Source organism: Palaemon carinicauda, chromosome 1 (genome assembly GCF_036898095.1).
Source record: "Palaemon carinicauda isolate YSFRI2023 chromosome 1, ASM3689809v2, whole genome shotgun sequence".
Taxonomy (NCBI): domain Eukaryota; kingdom Metazoa; phylum Arthropoda; class Malacostraca; order Decapoda; family Palaemonidae; genus Palaemon; species Palaemon carinicauda.
This window is the reverse complement of record NC_090725.1, coordinates 251,582,171-251,608,716: the sequence shown is the minus strand read 5'-3', so window position 1 is coordinate 251,608,716 and position 26,546 is coordinate 251,582,171. Positions and strand designations below refer to the sequence as shown.

The 26,546-nt window shown below is 41.2% G+C and overlaps 1 protein-coding gene across 1 annotated transcript in view; it reads left to right on the top strand.

Annotated features, from left to right (window-relative positions):
* Window positions 1–26,546, top strand: part of LOC137655236 (glutamate receptor ionotropic, kainate 2-like) — a 240,098-nt gene that overhangs the window by 201,145 nt on the left and 12,407 nt on the right. The window contains exons 9-10 of the mRNA XM_068389123.1: window positions 11,749–11,844; window positions 26,301–26,461. Coding sequence (XP_068245224.1) covers window positions 11,749–11,844; window positions 26,301–26,461 — 257 coding nt within the window. The remainder of the gene's footprint in view (window positions 1–11,748; window positions 11,845–26,300; window positions 26,462–26,546) is intronic.

Here is a 26,546-nt window from a genome sequence, read left to right as displayed (position 1 = left end):
TCGTCGATGGTTCTCCACGACCGTTGGCATTCTTTAGCAGAAAGCTGAAACCCGCCGAAACAAGATACAGCAACTTCGACAGGGAGCTCCTCGCCGTCTACCTCGCTGTCCGCCACCCCAGGCACATCCTGGAGGGCACACCCTTCACCATTGCGACGGACCATCAACCCCTCGTACACGCCTTCACAAGATCGACAGACGCGTGGTCCTCCCAACAACAACGACATCTCGCAGCAACCGCTGAATTCGGGTGCACTATAAGCTACGTTCCTGGAAAGAAAAACCCAGTCGCAGACGCCCTTTCAAGGATTGAAATCGACGCAATCCACTTGGGAATTGACTACGCCGACCTTGCATCCGAGCAGCGCAATGACCAAGAAGCACATGATCACCTGACGGGGCCATCTGCGCTCAAGATAACTGCAATTCCCCTCGGGCCGGCAGGAGTAACCATCCTCTTCGACACTAGCACTGGCCGCCCACGTTCCTGGATTCCCGCTTCCTGCAGAAGGAAGATATTCGACATCATCCATGGACTTTCACACCCTTGGGCCACAGCTCGCCTCCTGTCTGAGAAGTTCATCTGGCCAGGGATCAAAAAGGACGCCCAGGAATGGGCGAAGACATGCATCAATTGCCAGACAAGCATGATCAGCCGTTACACCGAATCGCGGATAGGTGAATTTCCCCAACCGTAAAGGCGTTTCAGTTACATCCACATTGACGTCGAGGGACCTTTGCCGCCTTCGGGATATGCTTGCTACCTGCTGAAAATCATCGATCGCTCCACGAGGTGGTTGACAGCATCACCGATGACCGAAGCTACAACCCAAGCATGCGCCGAAGCCCTTTTGTCGAGCTGGGTGAGCAGATTTGGCGTTCCTGACAACATCACGACGGACAGGGGCCCCGCTTTCCTGTCAGAGATATGGCTCGCTCTGGCAAACCTGATGGGAACCACACTCCACAGCACCACGGCATACAACCCCACAGCAAACGGCATGGTCGAACGAACTCATCGCGCCCTCAACGCGTCCCTGATGGCGAGCTGCACCGACGCGGACTGGAAATCACGACTTCCTTGGGTACTTCTCGGCCTTCGCACCGCCCCTCGCGCAGATGGCAAGCCATCGCCTGCTGACAAGGTTTTCGGAGAGGCGCTCGCAGTTCCCAGCGAATTCTTTCCCACATCAACTGACGACACGCAGCTGGATCATCTTAGGAACATCGCCAGGAAGTTCAGGCCATGTCTTAAAACTTACCAGGACAGAACTAAGCATTTCAAGCCAAGGAACCTGGACGACTGCGGATATGTTTTCGTCCGCGTCGACACTCATCGAGAGCCGCTGACCAGACCCTATCGCGGCCCCTACCGAGTCATCAGTAAAACGATGAAAGCCTTCCTTCTCGACGTGCACGGCCAAGAGGACTGGGTCTCAATAGACCGCGTGAAACCAGCGTTTCTCGAAGGAAGCGACACTGCCTCCGCAGGACCTGGCAGATCCAGAGTGCCACCTCAAAACAAAACGCCCAATGAGAAGAAGAGCAACAAACGACGACGAGAGGTAGCGATCCATACGCCAACCGCCGACGCGCCCCTTTGTTCAAAAACAAGAGGAACCCTCCGACACCCGAAACGATACGAAGACTAGCCTCATCAGCCATCTACGCCACCTGATGTCTTGGGGAGGGAGTACTTGTAAGGACATCGCTCCCTCTGTCGTTCAGCATTCTCATCGAATTCTCCATTTCATTTGAATTCTCCTTTCGCCACACTGTGGCTAATTGTATATATTTGTTCTGCTCCCTCAGAGCTACAATTTCATGTATTTCTCATTTCATTACATTATTTTATTGACTTGTATTTCGAGTATTTGTACGTGTGAAGAAACACACTTTTTTTGGCAGTTGGTTCAAGCACGATTGGCGCCAGCGCGCATGCTACATTTCCGTCCGCACTTTGTATTATATTCTCGCACCTGTTTGAATAAACCGTCAGTTATTGGTGATAGCTCGTCTCACTGTCCTTATAGGGTAGCAATGTCCTTGTGATTTGGGTAGGGGACCTACAACATTAACGTGAAACATTAACGTGAATGTGGGCAAAATAGCACTGAGATTGAGGAAAGGGGCCCAATGCTGAATCTATGTGTCAATGTAATTTTGAAGTTTGGTATGAAGTACGAGCACGGGCCCAAGCCTTAGCATCCTTAGTAATGTCATGCCAAATGAACTTTGTCTTCACTAGCTGCGCAGTAGAATGGCTAGAGGGCTGTAAAAGGCCACAAATAAAGTCAAACACCTGTCGGCACATGAAAGCATGTATACATAGTGTAGGTCTACCAGTACTGACGTCACAGAGGAGGGTGGCATTGGAGTCGTCGTCGAGGGGACGTCTTCCCAATGAAGGGATGAGCAGGATGTCCTACATGCTTTGTACTCTGGATCTTTTCGTTGGGCTTCTGCCAAGGTGTTGTAATCCAATCCCAGGTGAATGACAGCCAATTTTCTTCTTGATAGGGCATTGGCAACGGGATTCAATTTCCCAGGGACATGTTGAAGGATGCAATTGTATATAACCACGGCATAGAGATATCGGCGTTGACAGGAGGATCAGACGTAGGACTGTTGAGTGAAGGCTTGTGGTCCTTGCGAATGACGAAGGGTGTACCTTCCAAGAAGTGGCATTGACGGACAGCCAAGTGCACCGCCAGCAATTCCCAAGCCAAGGCAGAGTAGCTGGATTCCACCTTATAAAATTATCTACTGAAGAAGGCCGATGGGCTGGTCGAGCTGTTGACCACCTGCTCGAGTACCGAACCAATAGAGACGTCATTGGCATTGGTGGAGAAAAGGAGAGGTGCATGTGGCACAAGAAAAGTGAGAGCAGCAGCAGTTGATAAGGCATTCTTTGTGTTACAGAAGGCCACTTCTTGGAGGGGGTCCCTAGTTCAGGCTTTTTGGCTTGTCCCTGAAGGAGGCGTAGAGGTATGAAAGAGTGTCGGAGATGGCTGGCAGGAAATGGGGAAAATAATTGGTTATGCCCAAAAATTCTTGCAGCACTTTGACGGTTGAGGGCGTGGACAAGTTCTGAACAGCTGCTACCTTCTTAGGGAGGGGGTGGACTCCTTCAGGAGTGATGTGGTGCCCTAAGAACGATACTTCATTGACACCAAAGGTACACATGTCGTACCGGACTACAATGTCATTCTGTTGTAGGAATTTGAGCATGATGCTTAGGTGACTGGGGTGTTCCTCTTTAGAGGAAGAGAACACAAGTATGTTGTCTATGTAATATACAACAAGGGAGTTCCCCTAAGATGCCATCCGTGATGTGTTGAAAAGTGGCCCCATCATTAGGAAGGCTAAAACAGGAGTAATTGAATGTGTATGTACCGAAGGGGGTGGTGATGGTGGTCTTGGGGATGTCTTCTGGGTTCATGGGCACCTGGTAATAGCCCTTTTGGAGGTAGCGCATCGAAAAAAAACTTTCGCTTAGTGCAAGTAGGAGGTTACGTTGGTGATGTTTGGGAGGGGTTAGGGATCTAGTTCTGTTTGCATGTTCAGACGCCTCTAATCCCCACACGGATACAGAGCCATCTTTTTCAGGACAATGTGTAAGGGTGACGACTATGGGCTTAAAGCCTTATGGCAAAGGCCCATTTCTTCGATTTTGGCTAACGTTTGTTTAGCGGTTGCCAAACGATCCAGTGTCAAATGCTTGAATCTGGCAAAAACTGGTGGCCCTGTCATCTTGATATGGTGATAAATACTTTGTTTAGTAGAAACCGTGGGTATTTGACAAAGTTCTGGACAGAAAACTTCTGAGTACGACTTGAGGAAGTGGGCATATGCATCCGTGGGTGCACTGATTGGAGAGCAAGGTTGGAGGGGCGTGTTGGAGCGGTGTTGATGAGTTTGAATCCGAGTTAATTGACGGATGGTGAATGACATCAACCAGGAGTTGGAAATGTGAGAGGAAGTCCGCACCGAGAATTGGCAATGTGACGTCAGCCACGAGAAACTTCCATCTATATTTGGCGCTTCCACACGTTAATGTGAGGGTTTCATAACCATGAGTGGATATCACAGATCCGTTGCCAGCTATCAGGCAAATGGTTGTAGACTTAGACAGACTACGTCTTGTCCTGCAGAGTGGCTTTGACAGAAGAGTACGGCAAGCACCCGTGTCTACCAAAAATTGCACCCCCTTACCTATATCATGTAAAAACAAAGATTAGTGACAGGGTAGGCCACCGCCAAGAGCAATGGCCTACTTACAAGTGTTTTGGCCACTGACAACCATTTGTATATCTTTTTGCAGCAGCCTCTAATCTGGAATGGTAGAATCATAACTGTAGCCAATGGACATTATGAAGTGGCTGTAGAGGTCATTGGTTGGGGCGTGAGCCATTGGTGGGTGGTGGGTGGTTACGTCACTGCTCTGGCACAACAGGGTGGGTGTCTGTGTCCTATTGCATTCACATCAGCTTCGGTCGATGTTGAATAGTTTCCCACTTCGTCAGGAGTGGAGGCGTAGATGGAGGTTTTGAAGATGGTGAAGGGGCTGTCCAAAAGGGCATCAACATTGGTCATCAGGTCCTTCATGGGCAAAATATCAACATCAGAGATGGCAGCACGTACAAGTTTGGATAGGTGCAGTACCCAAAGGGCATGAAGTAGATTTACTTCACAAGCAGAGCCTTTTGCAGCAGGTTTCAGACGAACAGTACTGGTCATTTCCCTGAGGTCGAACAAAACCTTTTGGTTCTCCAATGGGTGTTGAGAGAACATAAAAACTCTTGTTATTTTGGCGGCTGGGGATGGTGGTTACTGCTCCAGAAGGTATGATTTGAGGATGTCATACATTATTAGGGTATCCCCTTACTCGCACAGCCAATAGATGATTACTGGGAAAGTGGCCTCGTGGATTGCCGCAAGAACGTAATCTGCTTTGTTGCTCGACTGAATTGTGCTCTTAATGCAAAACTGGACTTCAGCATGGTGGAACCAGGCGAACGTTTCTCTGCTGTCGAAGGACAGTATTTCGAGGGGAGTGGCATTGATATTAGTCAGTGTCAGAGGGTGGCATCATTAAATAGTAAGACATCAGCAGTGAGGGGGAAGGCAGGAGGGAGCTGGACACTCCGGTGGTCACCAATGTGCTAGGCACCAGTTAGGTGATAACTGAGAGGTGATGACTGCAACTAACTTTTATTTCAATAGACAGCAAGCTTTTATAACAACAGTTTCTGTGGAAGAAGGTCACAAAATTTCAAGCAGATCAATTCAAGAACAGACAGGCTTAAACTGGTTCTGTTAACAGAGAGGCGTAGAGCAAGATATACAATAAAAAAGAAAATACCGTTATAATGTTCGGGTGTTTGAAACATGTAGTGCAGGATCCTTTCTCCATCCCAATACTCTATGATCTAAGAAAAATTGCTTCCTCAGTAGCATTTTTGGCTATTACAGGAGGTCCTCGAGTTATAAATGAGATCTGGTCTTACAATTTGTCAAAAGTCAGATTTACATATATACATGCATACATACATACATATGTACGTTCATAATGTATATGTATTATATACTTTAAAAAAGAGAAAACAATCCTTTACCATTCATAATTTACTTCACCCTATGCATACAAATACCTTTACCCTATACAGTAGTGTACACTTAATACAATACTAGTAGACAATAAGTAATACATAATAACACTCCCTTACCTTTATCCCTGTGGTTGGCCTGCACACTGGGAGGAGGAAGTGGAAGATGCTAGAGAAGCTCAAAGAGGAGCGGAAGATGATGTAAGTCCGTATAGAAAGGGTTTGCTATTTTTTCGTAAAGGTTTAGATTCTTGTGTATTTTGTAAAATCTGTCATCATCATCATCATCATCATCTCCTCCTACGCCTATTGACGCAAAGGGCCTCAGTTAGATTTCGTCAGTTGTCTATCATGAGCTTTTAATTCAATCCTTCTCCATTCATCATCTCTACTTCCCACTTCATAGGCCTCAGCCATGTAGGCCTGGGTCTTCCAACTCTTCTAGAGCCTTGTGGAGCCCAGATAAACGTTTGGTGAACTAATCTCTCTTAGGGATTGCAAAGAGCATGCCCAAACCATCTCCATCTACCCCCTCCTCATGATCTCATCCACATATAGCACTCGAGTAATCTCTCTTATTGTTTCATTTCTAATCCTGTCCTGTCATTTATACACATGTTAAATTAATCAGCGTTGTACACACACACATGCGTATGTGTGTTCAAACATCTTATATGATGTCGCTTATCTCTTTTTATGCCGATAGAAAGGGTTTGCTTTTTTTTCGTAAAGATTTTTATTTCATTAATAGGAATATTCTTGGTTTGAGGATAATGTAGTGCTGCATAAAAATCACATTTAAACGAATTTATAATTTCACCGCTGAGTTACAACCATGATACCCCTCCCTCTTCCTTCCATTCCTGCTTCGGTGTTTAACAGTAGGTTGTTCCTTTTACATCCCTGCAAGTTTTCACCAATAGCGAGTTTTATCAATTCCATGTTCATAGTAGATTCTGGTATTCAAAAAACGTTTATAATACGTTTTCTTGTGCTTAGTGTAATTTATACCAATTTGTGTTCAAATATGTGAAAAGTTACAAAATTATGTAGCGTGCATCTGAAAACAAGCTCCTGTCGTTGACTTCGGAGGCTGTTGTTATTAAATTTAGACTTACCATCACATTACTTTATAATCTCTATATTTGTTAACATGATTTATTGAAAAAACATATATCTGAGGGAGAAATTTATGTTTGTAAATAAGTTTTCATTCACATTACTTGGTAATTATTTGACAATGTAGTTACATTCTGAAAACCTTAGCTATTCAACTTGACATGCGCATCACCATTATGTACATCTACTATTAACAATGCTTCCTTTATTTTGGCATCCTCATTGTTTATCTGAGATACAGTAATCCTACTTTATACATCAGCAATCCACCCATCTACACTTTAATCTGTTAATCTTAATTTATCCGGATGTCCCTCTTTAATGTTTCCGCAGAATTATGATTTGAGTTTGTACCGTTTGTTTGTCTGTATGAAGTCTGCCCTCTGTTTATCGTCTATAAGCTGAGGCTGCAATTCTTGACCATCTGCTAACAGTATTTCTTAAATTATAATTGGTTATATCACCTAATAATTATTGAAGGCTTGCATTCATCTACATTTACTGAGAGAGGTATTTTCTTAGAAAAAAAATGATAAAAATTTAAGATATGCAAGAGAAAATTCTTGAACACATGTACATATTTATCCTAGGGGATATTTCCTTCGCAATGTCCTTCTCAGATTACCATTAGAATTTAGTTATGTTTGTGCTAGGCAGTATATCTTACAGTACTAGGCAGTATATCATAGCAATCAATGTTTGCCAACGGTTATGAGAACTTTGGGTGTGGAGGAAATACCCCCCTAAATCTCGATGAAGTCACTGGCAGCATGGTGACGGATAGGGTTTAAGGTAATATACAAGTTGTCTTTTAGGCTTTTACTCCCAATGCCTAATGGATGATCTTATTGGAATTAGTATGGACCGGCAGGGGTCACTTGCCTTAGTTAGATACGCACTGCACATCACAAGGAATTGACTATCCTTTGATGAATTTAGCCAATGAATCCTCTAAAGATTTAGTCAGTCTTTGGAAAGTGAAAATGACAGAATGGCCCCAGTAATGGGCATAGCGGGCTGCTAAGAATCGCCTGGTTTATAGATACTAAAGAAGAGTTTAAAATGGGTAATTGAAATGTTAGAACCATGAATCAGATTTGAAAGTTACAGCAAGTGGAGGATGAATTTACGAAATATAGTTTGTATATATTGGCCCTAACTGAAACACCAAGACATACATATATATATATATATATATATATATATATATATATATATATATATATATATATATATATATATATATATATATACATATATATATATATATACACACACACACACACACACACACACACATATATATATATATATATATATATATATATATATATATACACTCTGGAAGAGAAGGGGTAGGAATGATGATGACACCACCAAGAACAGAAAAGGCTTTAACGGAATGGAGAGCTGTAAATAGCAGATTGTTACTTGCAAAGTTTAAATCAAAGGAGTACAATATTAGTATTATAGCTTGCTGTGCACCAACAAATTATTCCCTTGAAGAAAAGAAAGATGAATACTGTACTATGAAGAACTGCAAAGTAAGAAAATCCTAGAGAGAGGTGAAAATTGTGATTGGTGAATTCAGTGCTAAAGTTGAAAGGAATAATCAAGGTATAGAAAATGTGATGGGTGTTGAGGGTCTTGGCGAAGTTGCAAATGAAAATGGGGCACATTTTATAAGTTTTTGTTCACCAAACAATCTTGTTATTGGAGGTATTCTTTTCCAGCACCAGAACATCCACAAATATACATGGACTTCATCATGTGGCAATTCCAAAAGTCAAATCGATCACATAGCCATTAATAAAGAGAGAAGGAGGACTCTGAAAAAATATAAGAAGCTATAGAGGTGCAGATATTGATAGGGATCACTAGTTCCTCCTTCCCACACTGAAATTGAAACTGAAAGCATCCAATAGAAATTTAGATAGAATATCTTGGTTGGATACAAGTAATCTTCCAGAAGATGAGCACCGAGAAACCTTTGCAATTGAATGTAGGAATCAATTTGCAGTCTTGGAGATTTTAAGAGACGAAGAGCAGACAATTGATGAAGAATGGCGTGATATTAAGAACATATATCAGTCAGTTGGTAGTGGAGTTTTGAAACATGGAGTTACAAGGAGAAAACCATGGATATCAGATGATACTTGGAACACTAGAAAAAGAAGACAAAAATAGATTGTTAAAAGTTTTCAAGGAATTAATGAAAATTACAAGGTAGAACATGATAGTGAAGTCAAAAGAAAAGCCAGGAATGATTGGAGAGAGGCTGTGAAGTAAGAATTGCTTATAAAATTATTAAGGAAATCTCTACTGGGGCAAAGAAGAAGCAGCATATACCCATGAAAAATAGAGATTGATCTGTTATAACAACTGAAGATGAGAGAATCAACGTTGGATGGAATAGTGAGGTCATAAATAGCAGACTCCTACTGGTGAGGAGGTGGAGAAGTCAATTTGCAGTCTCTCACCTGTGATGAGGTGGAGGTAATGAGCTCTTGTCAAGAAAGTTGTAATAGCTGTAAGGGCTATTGTAAGAATTTCATTTAATCATAATTTGCCCTACCTATTCCATCGTGAGTTTTACCTACCTTTCCAGTGAATATATATCAAGAAATTATAATCAAATTAAATTCTTACAATAGCCCTTACAGCAATTACAACTTTCTTGACAAAAGCTCATTACCTCCACCTCCTCACAGGTGAGAGACTGCAAATTGACTTCTTCACCTCCTCACCAGTAAGAGTCTGCTACCTGACTACCTTCAAGGCATTCACTAGGAACCTCTGTTCTTCCTTGTTCTCATTATTTCCAGCAGCGGCTATGTCCAATCAGGTGTTCTTGTCATGGACGGATTCCACCTGACATCCAAATGTGATTCATATCTAGTTATTGTGAGCTCGTCGAAAATGTTGCGTTAACTCATAGATTTCTTCAAGCAGCCTTTATGAATAGTGCTGTATTAAACATAACAATACCCCGAGGCATTGAGTTTCTTTGATAGTACTACATTGTATCCCTCTCTGGTTATGGCTCATTTTTCCTTTGCCTACATATACACTGCATAGGCTGGCCTATTCTTTACACATTCTCCTCTTTCTCATACAATAAGGTAGCCAAAGAAAAGCTTCTTCACTCAAGGGGTTAACTACTGTACTGTAATTGTTCAGTGACTACGTTCCTCTTGGTAAGGGTAGAAGAGACTCTTTAGCTATGGTAAACAGCTCCTCTAGGAGGACACACCAAAATCAAACTGTTGTTCTCTATTCTTGTGTAGTAACCTCTGTACCATGGTCTCTCACTGTCTTGGTTAGAGTTCTCATGTATGAGAGTTCACTCAGACGCACTATTCTATAAGTTTCCTTACTTTCTTTCCTCACTAGGCTATTTTCCCTGTTGGAGCTTTTGGACTTATAACATCCTGCTTTCCCAACTATGGTTGTAGATTAACAAGTAATAATAATAGGATCCTGCTCTTGGTGGGAGCCTGCTCTTGCTGATCTCCAAGGCTTCAGCTTAGTCTGGCCTGTGGATAATATGGGTGTGTTTATAATGCCCAAACTTCCATCGGGCTTTCGATTAATTTTTCACATAAACTTGGACATAAATTATTAAACCTACTTCAATCAATTTCTATTGATCTCTTATTGCCGAAGTTTTGTTTCTTTACCTTGAATAACCTCTGACATGAATTTCTCTATTTTACTTTAAAACCTTTCTCTCTACTTCTATTAATTATTCTAACCTCGTAGGTTACCTTACAAGAGATATCCCAATATTTTACTAGAATTTCTCATAGAGAGAGATTCTCCCTACTCTCTAATCTCTCCCAAGCCAGTCACAACTCTTCTCAAAGGTATAGTGCGAGTTGATTTGTCAATATTTCTATTTTTTATTGTAAATTATTAATCTTTACTGTATTCATTTCTGATGTTAATGGTTATAGATTGAATGAATTTAACTCGGAAACAGAGGTACTATTGTACTCTTAAAAACTTTGATGCTGTATCTCTTTTCAGTGGTAAGGAGAAAAATATCTTTGAAAGGTATTCAAATGATTTACATAATGTAAGTTCATTACTAATTTAAGTTCTAATTTAGTGTTAAAACTTTCTATCACACAAAGATATTGTGAGAAGTATGACAAATCAATGGCTTAAGTATTGATTCGAATCTATTTACTCTGTGGGACCAATAATTAATGCCAAGGATTTAAGAATGATTTACTAGAGAAATGCTGGTTGAAGATAATAAAGTTGGGGGTATTCATGATTAGTGAAAGACATTTGCAGTTCAAGATATAAATCTTATTAAATAGTTTATACCATGTATAGATAAGACTATTTCAGATGGGACTGAAAAGTAGGCGTTAAAATGTTGTCTCATGAACTGGTCAGTTGTCATCAACTACGAGATTGGGTAGTGGTTCCAGAGCGGGAAGACATTTTCCAAGGAGAGTGGTGTAAATTTTATTTTCGGGTAGACGTCAACAACTTTTCGAATGAAGCAATATGAACACTAGTAGAGTAAAGTATATATATATATATATATATATATATATATATATATATATATATATATATATATATATATATATATATACATATATATACATATATATATATATATATATATATATATATATGTATGTATATATATAATATATATATATATAATATATATATATATATATATATATATATATATATATATATATATATATTTATAATTAAATGTATGTTTATTGCATTCTTCAATTTTTCCTCTCCTTCATGTGATTGAACTCTGTTCATCTTTTGTTGCATAAAGCTCTATACTAAGTAGATGAGATATTTAGGGTTCTTACATACACTGAACAGGTTTTTCAAGACCATCTAAGGTAACTCTACTTTCTGTTTTCATTTAAAAAACTCTGAGAAACATCTCAATAACTTTATATTTAAAGTTTTATTTTATGCATTATTCAAAATAGCATTTTATTAAAATGTTTGCATATTTTCAATATTATAGAACGCACGCTCTGGCCTTTATCATGATGTGTGGAACAAGTTAACTTCTGGTGATACCGAGGATCTACCTACATCCAATGAAGAGGGTATTAACAAGGTCAGTGTGATATTTAAAATAAGTTTGTTATCTTTGAAGTGGTTGGATTAATCATTCAATTTTTATACCAATTTCTTTACCCTCGAATATTGAACCCCCAATACATTTGACATTTGTATTACACTATTGAAAGTTATTTCTTGGTATTTGGTATTCGTAAAGGTTGTGTGAGATTTATTTTATGAAAGCAATTATAAAAGGTAATTGAATGTTACATTTGTCAGTTCTTTGTCCTTTATTTTAGTTTTTCCTTAAAAATTGTGAAATCTTACAACATGATACATGTACTGATTATTCTAAATCACCTTTACTCATTCCTATTTCATTTAAAGGTTTAACTGGGGTTAATACATAAATATTCTTGTAAAGTACTTAACGCTCTTTCCATTCATGTAGTTTATTAAATCACTTTATGATAGAACTAGGAATAATATTGTGTAACTGTAAGAAATTATCCCTATTGTGATAAGATTACTGAAGTTAGGGTACCCATAACTTAATCCTTGAGTTGTACTGTTTTGTTAGCTCTTGCTGTGATATTAAATGCTACACTACTAGTTAGTTTTGCTATTATAAGAAGATGAGACCCCCAAGATAAAAACATTTTTCTTGAGAACTTTCACACATAAGAACCTGTGCAAAATAAATAAGTGTTTTAACTTCTTTTGAAATGTTCTATCATGTAGAAAGAGCTGTAAGAATTCTTGATGCATATGAAATCTACCTCACTAGTGTTAGCGAGACCAAATGACTGAAGATAGGGAGAGTAGGGGGTTGAGGGATTTGAGCATGTCTAAGTTACTCTTGTTGGACTCGAGAACTTTTCAACTCTTGGAACACATCATTCTTTCATGTAGGCATCTTTTTTCAATTACCTTAAATTAATTCTTCAGGATAAGTTGCACACTAAAAATGCAACGATATAATAGTACAGTACTGTAGTCCCATTCCCATTTTTGAAGGAACTGGTTCCTTCATTTGCATGCATATCTTGAACCCCAAGTACTGCACTACAATGCCATATACTTTATGAATAAAGCTATACCGTATATATGATAGTCTTTTTTTACATAGATGCTAATTCAATATAATAAACGAAATAACAAAATTGATTATATATGGAGTACTTTATGCTGTACATACATTATTATACTACTTTATTTATTTATAATATATATATATATATATATATATATATATATATATATATATATATATATATATATAAAGTGCTGTATATAAATCATATATAAATAGTATAATATTGTAAGTTCAGCATAATATACTCCATATATAATTAATTTTGTTATTTGGTTTATTATACTGTCATCAAAACAGGCACCATTATAAAATTTATACACAAATTTACTAGAAAGCTGCAAAAAAAAAAAAAAAAAAAAAAAGTAAACTGCTAAGCTAGGGTTTACTTAAAACGGTTATTGTATAAAAGTATCCATACAGTCCACTTATCTGTAGAGTAAATCATGTGATGAAAATTCAATTTTATTGTTTTTTTCTTTATTTTATGTTTAATTATTTTACATGATCAACTTTTACACTACCATATTATATATCTTTATGTTGTTTCTATCTACATTTCATTTCATTATACACCATTTTTCTAGAGGGATTTTCAGTTTGGCAAGCAACATTACAAGGTTTGACTTTGTGACTTTTGCCTTCTTACTGCATAGCAGGGTGGCAGAAAGTTCTTCGAAACTAAAGCAGCTTCATATGCACTTATGGATGTTTAAAATTGGATTCTTGCTTTCTCTTTTTCTGTGATTGTTATTTACTTGCTAAAGTCCTGCAACTAGGTTTTTATTAAGTAGTTATTTATAGTCTAGTAATATGAAAGAGACTGTTTTAGCTGTTTTGTGAGCATACAGTTGAAAAAAAAATGGAAAATATCTTTTTGTTATCATAATGATTTATACCGGTTCAATACAATAAATATTATTATACGCCAGAATTTTTTCAATGTCAACGAAAAGGAAATTCAGTTCACATCTCAGATGTAAACTTATTTTTCTTTAGATTAAATTATGTGTTAAACGGATTTTGAGCGAAGCGAAAAATCTATTTTTGGGTGAGATAGCCATGGCGTCCTGATGGAAGGTTCCTGTTTGGTAGCTTCCTTGGGTATAAGACTACTAAGATATTCCCAGAGAATTTAACCACAGGTTATCACAGAATTCTAACTTCTGGAGCGAGTATCTCAAGGTTTCCCTTTAAGACATCGTAATACAACAGGGGACACGCATGTCTGAACGTGCCACATAGCTATCTCCACCCCGAACAGAGTTAATGCTTCGGTGTGTAAGGACTGAGAATAGCTGGGAGCCGTTCCACAGCTAATCTCACTCGTGGCTACTACTGATACTCGAGACGTAAACAAACGGACGCCATTGCTCTAATGACGTCACGCGCGTCTTTATCCTGGCGCCAGTTGCTGCCCATCACCATGATACAATTGTGTAGGGTGGGAACAAACTGAACGAAGTAGTAGGGAGGGTCCATCAGGACGCCATGGCTATCTCACCCAAAAATAGATTTTTCGCTTCGCTCAAAATCCGTTTTTTGGGCTCAAGCCATGGCGTCCTGATGGAAGAGTACCAGAGAATCAATGTATCGTGGTAGATTTTCCCCCAGAGTTAAGTGCCTAGGCATTGACAAAACAGCAAAGTAATCTTAGGTAAGAACCATAGGAACGAAGTATCCTGCCCCCCATTGGTAGGAAGTTCCCATGGGCTATGCTGACGTCAAAGTGGTATTGAAGGGCTATTCATCTTGACAGAAGAACTTTAAAGAACTTAGAGATGAAGCAGAATGTTTGATATTTGTATAGGAACATTCTGAAGTAGGCCAGTGGTGGTTGGGCACTGTGTATAGAGTTCATCTCCTGATTATCAGAAGTAAGTATTCGTGTAGGAACCTTACTGAGACAAGGTGAATATAATTTAGGATTAGACATCTTAAATTCTTCATGACCATAAGAAAGGAGGAATAAATAAAACTATGACAGTATGTATTTCATAGTAAGTAGGAGCTGAAAGAGACGCATAAGTAATAAAATAGAAATTTTATTTCACAATGCAGAAATTAAATAATTTACAGCAAAAGTAAAGTTCATTTACAGTAATAATAATGTACATAGAAATAAAGGCTTGCTCTTGAATCTGAAAAGGAATTTCAGGATTAGTAGGTACTCGTTCTCGAGGAACGCAAGTCTTTAAACAACACATCATGCTCAAGGCATGCGGCACTTGTGTGACACTATGACATTTCACCTGGGATAAGAACAGTTATAAAAGCACTAAGTGTTTTTAGACATCACTATGAATCACTCGAGGGTCAACATAGGCACCCGAAGAGTTAGAGTCCCAAGTAACTCACTGTTCTACGCAGAGTTAGGTGCAGGTTTCATAACACTACCTGCGGCTACCACAAAATGTTTGATTTCGTGCACTTGTTTCGCATAATGTTTAAAGAAAACTCGCGAGGACTTCCAGCCCGTAAAGTTTTTAAGGCTCTCAAAGTCCATGCTCTGAAAGAAGTTCAGAGAAGATGCCACTTTTCTAGGATCATGACCAGCAGGTGTACTGTTCGGATCCGCTCTGCGAATGAAGTAGGTGATTTTCGCTCTTAATTGTTTCAGTGACAGGTCGCTGCCCGATGTTTCTCCTTTGAAGAGTTGGCCTCCACCAAAGTTCGAAGTTCTGCGAAGATAGACCTTGAGACTCTCTACTGGACATAGAGAGACATCCTCCTTCAGGGGGCATATTCTCCAAGGGCCCCATCTTTTGGTGGGTAATTCATTTTTGGCGAGAAACGTCGGATCAGGGGAGAGGGTCACTTCTCCTGAATCAGCAAACAGGATGTGTCCCTCTTCTCTTGATAATGCCACTATTTCGCTGACTCGAGCTCCCGAGGCGAGAGCAAATAAAAATATAACTTTCTGAGTCAGATCCTTGAGGGGGCATGAATCGTTGTCCAAGTTGGAGGCGAAATGGAGCACCTTGTCTAGTGACCAGGAGATCGGTTTCGGAGGGGGTGCTGGGCGTAGGCGAGCACATGCTTTTGGTAATTTGTTAAAGATGTCGTTGGACAGATCAATTTGGAAAGCATATAGAATTGGTCTAGTCAAAGCCGATTTGCAGGTTGAAATCGTATTGGCTGCTAATCCTTGTCCATGAAGGTGAATGAAGAAGGACATACAGAAATCAATGGTGATTTCTTTAGGATTTTTTGCTTTAACAAAGGAGACCCATTTCCTCCAGGATGATTCATATTGCCGTCTCGTGGATTCGGTCTTGTATTCCTCTAGGAAGTCTAGACTTTTCTTTGAGATCCCAAACCTCTTCTTTGCGGCAAGGGAGAGAAAATCATGAGATGAAGGTCCTTGATTTTCGATGATGAAGCGAAGACAGTCGACTTCTGTACTTGTTGAGAGAGAACTGGGCCCGGGAGAGGGATCAGCTTGGGCTGCAGCTCCAGGACCAGGGGGTACCAGTTGCTCCGGGGCCACTTGGGAGCCACTAGGGCCGCTGTCCCTTTGAAGGTTCTCAGTTTGGAGAGGACTTTCAACAGAAGGTTGGTGGGAGGGAACAGGTATATCTTGGACCATCTGTTCCAGTCCAGTGACATGGCGTCCACCGCTTCTGCTTTGGGGTCCTCGTACGGGGCTACGTACAGAGGAAGTTGATTGTTGTCGCTCGTTGCAAAGAGATCTATCTGAAGTTCTGGGACTTGATGAGAGATGAAGGAGAATGATCTTGCGTCTAGAGACCATTCCGACTCTATCGGGTTTGTCCGAGATAGAGCATCCGCTGTCACGTTGCGGAATCCTTGTAGGTGAACTGCAGACAGGTGCCACTTCTTCTTCTCCGCCAGACGGAAGATTGGGAGAAGCACCTGATTTATCTGGGGCGATCTTGAGCCTTGGCGATTGAGACAACGAACTACCACCGAGTTGTCTAGGGTTAGACGGATGTGGATCGAGGGCGGCGGGGATAACTTCTTCAGAGTAAGAAGGACCGCCATGGCCTCCAAGATGTTTATGTGGAACGTCTTGAATAGTGGAGACCAGGTCCCTTGAGCTTGTTTCAGGTGGGAGTGACCTCCCCAGCCCTCCAGTGAGGCATCCGTGTGGATGTTGAGTGATGGAGGAGGGTGTTGGAGAGGAATGGACCTTTTCAGGGCCTTTGCTTCCGACCACGGCTTTAGGAGGCGTCGAAGTCTGTTTGGAAGCCGTCTCTTGAGGTCTCTTCGAGCGATGGATGCCGATCGTCTCCAGACTCCCGCGGCATCCTTTAGCTGTGCGCGAAGCACTGGGTTTGTCACTGAGGCGAATTGTAGAGAGCCTAGAACTCGTTCCTGCTGTCGTCTTGAAATGCGTTTGGATTTCAGTAGTCGCTTGACAGACCCTGCTATTTCCTTCCTTTTCTTCTGGGGGATGGAAAGGCGGTGTGACTGCAGATTCCAGTGGATTCCCAGCCACTGAAACTTCTGAGCTGGAGAGAGGCGAGATTTCTTCTCGTTGATCTTGAATCCCAGGTGTTCTAGGTACTGGGTAACTTCGTCGCAAGACTTTACACACTCTTCGGGCGATGGAGCCCAGACTAGCCAGTCGTCGAGGTAGGCCATCACCTGGACGTTTCTTAGGCGGAGCTGTTGTACTATGGCATCCGCCAGCTTTGTGAAGATCCGAGGGGCCACATTGAGGCCGAATGGCATGGCCCGGAAGGCGTAGCTTTTCCTTTGGAGTCGAAATCCTAGGTAGGAGGAAGCATGATGGTTCATTGGAATGTGCCAATAGGCATCCGCCAGGTCTATAGAGACCGTGTAGGAACCTTGAGGCAGAAGGGTCCTTATTTGTTGAAGCGTCAGCATCTTGAATTTGTTGTTCTCTATGAACTTGTTGAGGGGGGATAAGTCCAGAATGACTCTGAGCTTGTCTGAGTCCTTCTTGGGAACGCAAAACAGTCTCCCTTGGAACCTGGTGGACTTTACCTTCCTTATCACCTTCTTGTTCAAGAGGTCTAGAACATATTCTTCCAGAATGGGGGTCGATTGTTGAAAGAACCGCTGGAAGATTGGGGGTGGTTGCACCCAACTCCAGCCTAGACCGTTCTTGATGATGCTGTGTGCCCAGGGATCGAAGGTCCAACGATCCTGGAATTGGCGGAGTCTTCCTCCCACCGGAAGCACTTCATTGCTTCTGGTGTCCCGAGGACTTGTTGCCTCGGCCGCTAGCTCCCTTTCCTCCTCTACCTCTGGAGGGACGACGAGAGGCGTCTCTGCTTGCACCCCTGGACGAGCCTCTACCTCTGGCATGAAAGGTAGTGGATGGCTGCTCAAAGGCAGGGGTGAAGACCAGTGACTGTGACAACACCGGTTGGGGGACCAATTGAAAGGTCTGCTGTGGTTGGGCAACCACTTGGGAGGTAGCGGGTCCCGGAAACTGACGTCGTTGTTGACGTTGCTGGGGTTTTGGCTTCTGAGGTTTCCTCTTAGGCTGAGGTCCATCGTCCTGAGAGGGTTTCCTTTTTCTGGACATGCCCCACTTGTGGAGAAGGTTCCTATTCTCCGTGGCGGCTCTGTCAGTTATTTCCTTGACAAGGTCAGAAGGAAACAGGTGCTTTCCCCAGATGTTGGAGGAAATCAGCCTCCGGGGTTCGTGTTTCACGGTGGCACCGACAAAAACGAATTCACGACAGGCTCTACGAGCCTTTATGAAATGGTACAAGTCCTTCATTACTGTAAGTAAGTGGGATTTGGCTAGTACCATGTAGTGATCAGGTACTCTTGTGTCACAGGCCATAACTTCAAGTTGGACTTGATGAGAAAGAGATGCCGCAAGCCTCTCCTTCGTGTCTTGTTCCCGGCGAAGGAGGTGATCATTGAGCTTAGGGAGGTCCTCATTAAACTGACGTCCGGCGACGTCAGGATCGAGCCTACCCACGACGAAAGTATGTTGAACATCTTTCCATTGTCTAGTGTCAGGGGGTGTCACGATGGAGAAGGGTCTGCACTCCTCCAGTGCAGGGCAGGGTTTTCCTTCTTCCGCCGCTTTAAGGCATGCAGCTAAGGCCTTTTCCAAGAAAGGAAGAACCGCAGTGTCAGGTGCGACATATGTAGGATGCTTCTTGCTCAAGGCAGGAAGCTTAGAGCAGGTAAAGCCCCTGCTCTTAAATGCGGAGGCTAGCATAGCCTGGGCCTTTGCGAGATCGAACACTATCTCTTCTTTAGGTTCGGTCTCCTCCTTCGAGGCAGGTTCGGAACGAAGCCGGACGTAACAGTCCGGGTAGGCCTCGAAGCTTGGGAAGAACTCCACATCTTCCAACGGGACCGTGCCAATCTTGTCACTAACAAAGATCCTGCCGGTCGCAATAACCATATGCTCTGCATACCTCCACGGGTTGGCATGAGAGCAAGCTGGGAGATCCTTAACCGAAATCTTCTTCGGTTCTCTGGATCCAATCATTGACCTGATGGACTCCTGGTTCTCCTTCAGTCTGTCGTCCATGACAGCTCTAATCAGCCGGATCAGTTCTTGGGTAGACGAAGAGGGATCCGGGGTCGAGGAGGTAGACGGAATGGACACATCCGTCGGTGTAGGAGTAGGCGGAGGGATGGATGAGGGAGGAGCTCCAAGCTCCGACTCGGTGTATTCCACCTTGTCTTCGTCCTCTTCGGCTCCTTGAGCCATAAGCGTCTTCTCCGTGTCTTCCGAGACGTCAGAGATCTGTTCATCATCCTCGGAATCTAAATGACACTCATGCATGGACCGAGCCATGACCACATCAGGTTCCACCGTAATTTGGACAGTGGGGATTGCTTCTTTCGGAACCACTGAGTCAGGGGAGGCCTTAGGGAACAACAGGGACCTCAGTTCTTCGGTGGCCAGGTACGGTCCGGTAGCATTTTTCTGAAAGCCACGCACCCACTTGCGCATCTTTTCACGAGAAATGTCTCTAACCTCCGCTGAGGGAGGGTTATGGAAGGCCTCAACTAGGTGGGCCTGGCAGACCGTACAATCCAGTGGATTCCAGAACTTCAAATCCCCTTTCTTGTCTGCACAAGGGGCGTGAGTCCTGCAAGCCGTATGCCCGTAAAACTGCGGGCGTTTCACAGCGCAGAAGGCGAAGTCACACTTCATCTGCTCCTCCTGTGGAAGAAAGAGAAAATGAGTATGGGGGAGTCATAGGAATGGCTCTTAAACTAAGTTAATATTAATCATTAATTTTAACTTAAAGAAGGTGTGATGCATAGAGAATGAAAACAGTAAAGGAGAACACGCTCCATGCATCTCGCCCGGCTGGTTACCATAAGCTTGGTCCTGGGATAATCCAAATGACCGAGATCATTGGATATAGTTTCCTAGGATTCCCATTATATTGGAACTCCATGGAAAGCCAAGGACAAGGTTGGGATCGAATTCATTCGGTTCCCAGTTAAGAGCCAGAAGGCCTCATTAAAGGTAACTGCTTCTGGCAACCAGCCGTGCTAAGATGCACATAGCATGCTGGAATTAGAAGAATGCAAAGAGACAGCATGATCACTAATAGAGCAGTACTAGGTACTGATCTTAAAAGCAAAGCAGCTTATCTATTTGCTATGTAGGGCTATCTTAGTCTTATGATAGCTACAGTGAGGGGGTGCAAGTATTCTTGACGCCTCCGGGGCATCCGGCAAGCCGCCGGCATGCCGGAGCTCGCTCCAGCATAGATTCTGGCATTAGAACAGACAATTTTCAAAGTCAGTTAGATACCAGGATGGCGGCCGCCGGCACAACGGCGGCACGCCGGCAGGGAGCGGCGGCTCCGGCAGCCGGAGGATGCCAGGTTGGTGACTGGGATAAGGAAGGTACAGGTAGTATCGGGTTGCCGGCAGTATATGCCGGCACTCCGGTGATCGACCGGCAAGCGGACGATTAGATAGGAGTAGGAGAGCCGCCGGTAGTAGCCGGCGGCAGCCGGCAGTCCCTCGGTACACGGGGGGCTGGCGGCAAGGGTAGGGAAGTCACCAAGAGGGAGGCAGGTATTGCCGACAGTAGAGGCGGCAAGAAACCGGCACCCGGATAGATAGAGAGACAGGGGGAGGGGGGAAGGGATGCAGGAAGTACCGTCAGGGTTCCAGACATCCCTCCCCCTCCCTGAGAGGGTGTACCCATGATAGAGACAGGCTCTAACATCCATAAGCAGGGGTCACTAGGGACCGGGAGCAGGTAGCCCAAGGGAGGGCTAGGGAACACCCAAGAGGGGGGGGAGACTCCCCTATGCAGAACTACACTAGTAACTAACCTTATAGGACACTATGAAGGTATATGTACCAGAGCGGACTGCACAGGGAAGCTCGGGTAGCCCTACTCATCCACCCTAAGGAGGATTTGTAGGACAGGGGACAGATGAGTATAAACTAACCTAAGCATAGGCTAGGCTATACAAGAGATAGGTGGGGAGGGAGAAGAGAGAGGTCTTCCCAGGAAGGGTTTCTGTACCAGAGCGGCCACTAAGGGAAGGGAGGACACTCCCTAACCTAAGATCAGGCTGATCGGCTAAAACGGTGCAAGAGTACAGTTTCAGCATGGAACAGAGAAACCTTCCTAACCCGACCTAGAGCAGGGCTAAAAGTCCTGAACTAGGCAAGGAAGAAGACATATCGCTATCGCAGGAAAGTCATAGACTATCCTAGCCATAGAGGTAGGCTAGCCTAACCTCACTCTCAGACGCAATCCTAAAGGGGGTTCATTCCTTTAGGGAGGACTGAGAGGCGATATATATACTCTATTAGACAATTAATCCCTTTACTCAGAAAAGGGATCAAGGCTAAATAGAGGGAATGCCAAGGCAGGGGATGAAGGAAGCATATAGGGGTCCTAAGGTTAGGTTAGGCTAGAAAGAATCACTGACTAGCCTATCCCCTATATGGTCCCTGAAGGCGAAAACATTTGCATCACTAGTCAAAAGTATTGTAAAATAATAATGCCACTATCTTCATAACTTAGTCTAGGATCACTAATAAATCATGCATGAACACTTGTATGTAGGCTCCTGGCCTGGGGGCTATAGTAGCCGACTGGTATGAGGTCAATCGATGACCGATAAAAAGCGTCTAAACACGATATAAAAGTTCCTAGCTATGAAGACTAAATAAACTAATGTATTCGATTAGTATATAATGCCGGAAGCGTTGTTGTGGCTAACTAAATAAGACATGCAAAACAACAACGACGCCATAAAATGGCGGGTCCGGTAGAGGCACAGCTCTGCCACAAAACATCAATTATTTCGCAAAATAATATTTACTTTACGGCCAGAGCTTAATTAAACAATACTGGAACCTTGTACTCAACTTTCCAGAAGAAGGCGAGGCTGAAGGTAACGACATAGCGAAGATGCAAAGCGATAAAGTTAACACAAGGGAAAATCCGTCTAAGTAGGGCAGCTACTAAACAAAGGATAAAGACGCGCGTGACGTCATTAGAGCAATGGCGTCCGTTTGTTTACGTCTCGAGTATCAGTAGTAGCCACGAGTGAGATTAGCTGTGGAACGGCTCCCAGCTATTCTCAGTCCTTACACACCGAAGCATTAACTCTGTTCGGGGTGGAGATAGCTATGTGGCACGTTCAGACATGCGTGTCCCCTGTTGTATTACGATGTCTTAAAGGGAAACCTTTGAGATACTCGCTCCAGAAGTTAGAATTCTGTGATAACCTGTGGTTAAATTCTCTGGGAATATCTTAGTAGTCTTATACCCAAGGAAGCTACCAAACAGGAACCTTCCATCAGGACGCCATGGCTTGAGCCCAAAAAAATATTTCTACAAAGGGACGAAACAAGCCCAGTTCTTTCAAGTAAGTTATAGACTAGTGTAGGCTAGATTATCTGTCATTCTTTTCAGAGAGTAACAGGTTACAAAATATAGTAAGTCAGATTTACTGTATACCCTTTTTTACATAGCATATACTCATTAAATGATTTTGAGAATGCAGCATGGTTATTCCCTTTGATTTACAAAACTAGCTCAAAATGTTTGCAATAGAATTTTTCTCAGTGTATATGATTTTTTCCCACACACAGAAAAAAAAAAACTATCGTACAATGATTTGAGTATGATTTAATGAAGCTGGAACTCGGCTGTTAGAATTTATTGTTATTAACATTATTGGTATTAAAATTATTGACATCATTATTTTTTAAGTTATTAAAATTATTGTTATTATTTAAATAATTAAAATTGTTAAAATTATTATTATTATAGAAATTATTATATTGTGGTAGGAGACCCTCTTTTAGGCAGGTTGAGTTAAAAGTTTTAACAATTTTATTATAATCGTTATTATTATTAAAATTATTGAATTTATTATTACTACTAGAATTATTAAAGTTATTATCACAGTCAGATGGTGGGTAAGCCCCATTCACCCGTGTTGCATTTGGCTATTATACACAATGTGTATTTTTGTAAAATCTACTTTATAAAAGTTTATAACATGCCAAAACAGTTACAAAAAAGGAAGTAACAACCAGCAAACAATATCCATACAGTAACCATATTTAAGATTCAACATAAGTATATTCAATACTTTACAAGGTTAACAGAATACTCACAGTACACCAAATTGATTATAATTCGAATGTCTCTGTGAAGTGAAAAACAGATTACGACAAAGTTCAACTCCAATTTTTGAAGGATTTTTCCAGGTCGTAGTTTCAGATTATTATTATTATTATTATTATTATTATTATTATTATTATTATTATTATTAGCTAAGGTAGGACCCTAGCTGGAAGAGCAGGATGTTATAAGCCCAAGGGGTCCTATAGGGAAAAATAGCCCAGTGAGGAAAGGAAATGAATAAACTACAAGAGAAATGATGAACAATTGAAATAAAATATTATAAGAACAATAACGTTAAAACAGATTTTTTATATTTAAACTATAAAATGTGACTTATAATAGCCTGTCCAACATAAAAACATTTGCTGCAAGTTTGAAATTTTGAAGTTCCACCGATTTAAGTACCTGATTAGGAAGATCTTTCCATAACTTGGTCACAGCTGGAATAGAGCTTCTAGAATACTGTGCAGTAGAGTACCTATATAAAACAAGAGAAGTGCTAACCTCAAATTTTGTATTCAGCAGCCAGCAGGCGGTTCTCTCTCTCTCTCTCTCTCTCTCTCTCTCTCTCTCTCTCTCTCTCTCTCTCTCTCTCTCTCTCTCTCTCTCATACTGACGAAAGAATGGTATTCGATTAATAAGATTATAGGCAATGACTGAGAGGCAGGGTTTTGAATCTTTCCAGGAGTTGGGTACTGCCTTTTAGGTTATTAGTCATTCCTCCCTGAAAACTTCCAGAGATCACGGACTTTTAGTATTTTAGTGGCTCTAAAGGCAACATGGTAAGGGAAGAAATATGCAGAACAACATAGGGATACTGAATTTATATTTATGCATGGCTCGAAATTCAGTGCTGATGTTGGATTTGGGGTGTACAATACTTAATATGATTGTAAACGTGCACTACTTTTAGCATCATTTATGTTTACAGCAGATGTGTTTGGAATTCTGACTGCTATTGAAAAATATCAATACAGTAAGGAAAAAGGGTAATTCTAGCATTTTTAGTGATGCAAAGTCTGTCTTGAAGGCATTGTTTTTAATCCAACTAACTCTTTAGTTTTAAACTTTTTAGAGTGGTTGTATATTTGTAACACTACAGATAAAGAAGTTAAAGTTTTTTTTTTTTTTTTTTTTTTTGGTTCCAACCCATTTGTGTGTGCCAGGAAATGAAGAGGTAAACAAATAAGCAAAAGAATCGGCAGACAAATTACTTCCTTAAAGATATCCAGTTCCACGTAATACGGTAACCTTTGGCCTCATAAAACATCTGTTGATGATATTGGGTAATATTACGGGAATTCTGTGGATCAGAATAAAAGGAAGGAGATTACAAGTGCGATATTTCCATGGAAATATGACAATATGCCTAGAAGGTGGGAAACTTCCCTCGTTCTACTAAGAATACGACACACGTTTAACACACGAGTTCTTGATGACCGGCAGGTGCAAACCCTTACTTAGTTCCCTTGACTGTTAGGCATTTATTGGGTGAATGTCCCAGTCTTGTGGATATCAGAGAATGATTCTTTAAAGTTTTATTATTATTTATTCATTTCTGATTTTTTATTTATTTCTTAGTTACCAATTCTTTATAATCATACTCCAATCGGCATCAGTGATCATTGATGATGCTAGATGATTTCCAATCAATAATTCATTAATTTTAATATTGAGAGAGAGAGAGAGAGAGAGAGAGAGAGAGAGAGAGAGAGAGAGAGAGAGAGAGAGAGAGAGAGAGAGAGAGAGAGAGAGAGAGAGAGAGAGAGTTAACCTTCAAAATCAGGTTAAAAATATAATTAATCTAGTTTTAAGATATGATTCATACTCTGGTTCATGAAATAATTTTTCCAAATTTCTAGGTTAATCACTTTTTCAAGTCACTTAGCTGCCATTGAGATGTTTAAGGCCTTTTTAAGGACAAATCCCAACTTAAATAATATAACATCTTGGTTTTTTACTCTTCAAAAAATTTTTATTGTAATGTCTTCTTTAGAGTCCTTTTAGGTTTGACGATAGATTTATACATTTGCGAGAAATTCACACTACTTTTACGTGTTAGTTCTCATTTTAAGGCATTTTTGAAGCCGTACATCTGGATTATGTCCGAAGATAGATAGATAATACCGTTCCAGGAACCAATCACAGAAACATACAAGGGGTATTCTAAGTTGGCAACGATCAAGTAAAACCTGAAATGTGTAGTTCCTATCCATCTTTCAGCAGTAAAAAAAAAATCTCCCCACTACATCTCTTCTCCATATATGTTTAAGGAATTTTTTTAAATATTCATTTTACTTCAGAGTTCTAAATTAAAAACTAATAAGATCAACAGTTTTATATAAATCCAAATTATCTCATTTATAAATCTGAAATAACACTTGCTCTGAAAGGAAAATCTTTAAACTTAGGATAAACTAAACTCATCAAATTCCACTACTATGTCCTCTAAGATAATTTTCATTTATAGTTTGAAGGCATACCTAGTCTTACCTAGCACTCAAGTTAACATGGAACTAATATGGGCAGTTATTTTCCATTTGCATTGTCTTGTGGTAGTTCATTATATTTCTCGTTTAATATTTTATTTTCTTGTGAAAATTTTAATTTTGTAAAGATACTTTAGGTATAAACACCTCTCTCTCTCTCTCTCTCTCTCTCTCTCTCTCTCTCTCTCTCTCTCTCTCTCTCTCTCTCTCTCTCTCTCTCTCTCTCTCTCGTTATAATGCGACCTAATTGCATCGGAGTAACTTTTAAACATTGCATAGCTAGATTTACTATGATTTTCAGGTTGACCATTTAATATACTTATTTCTATATTTAACATTAGGTCATCAGGGGAAACTATGTCTTCATGATGGAGGAGAATATATACAGAGCAAGGTTCTACACAGTTTGTGATGTTATGGTGATTCCAGGAAAATATTTCTTGCAAGGCACTGGCTTTGCCTTTAGAAAAGGATCACCTCTTTTGGAAGTCTTTAATGCCCAGTAAGTTTTGTTTACAGTCCCCATGTTTTATGTTTTTTAATTAAAAAAAATATATATCACTTCATGGATTATTTTAGATGAAAGG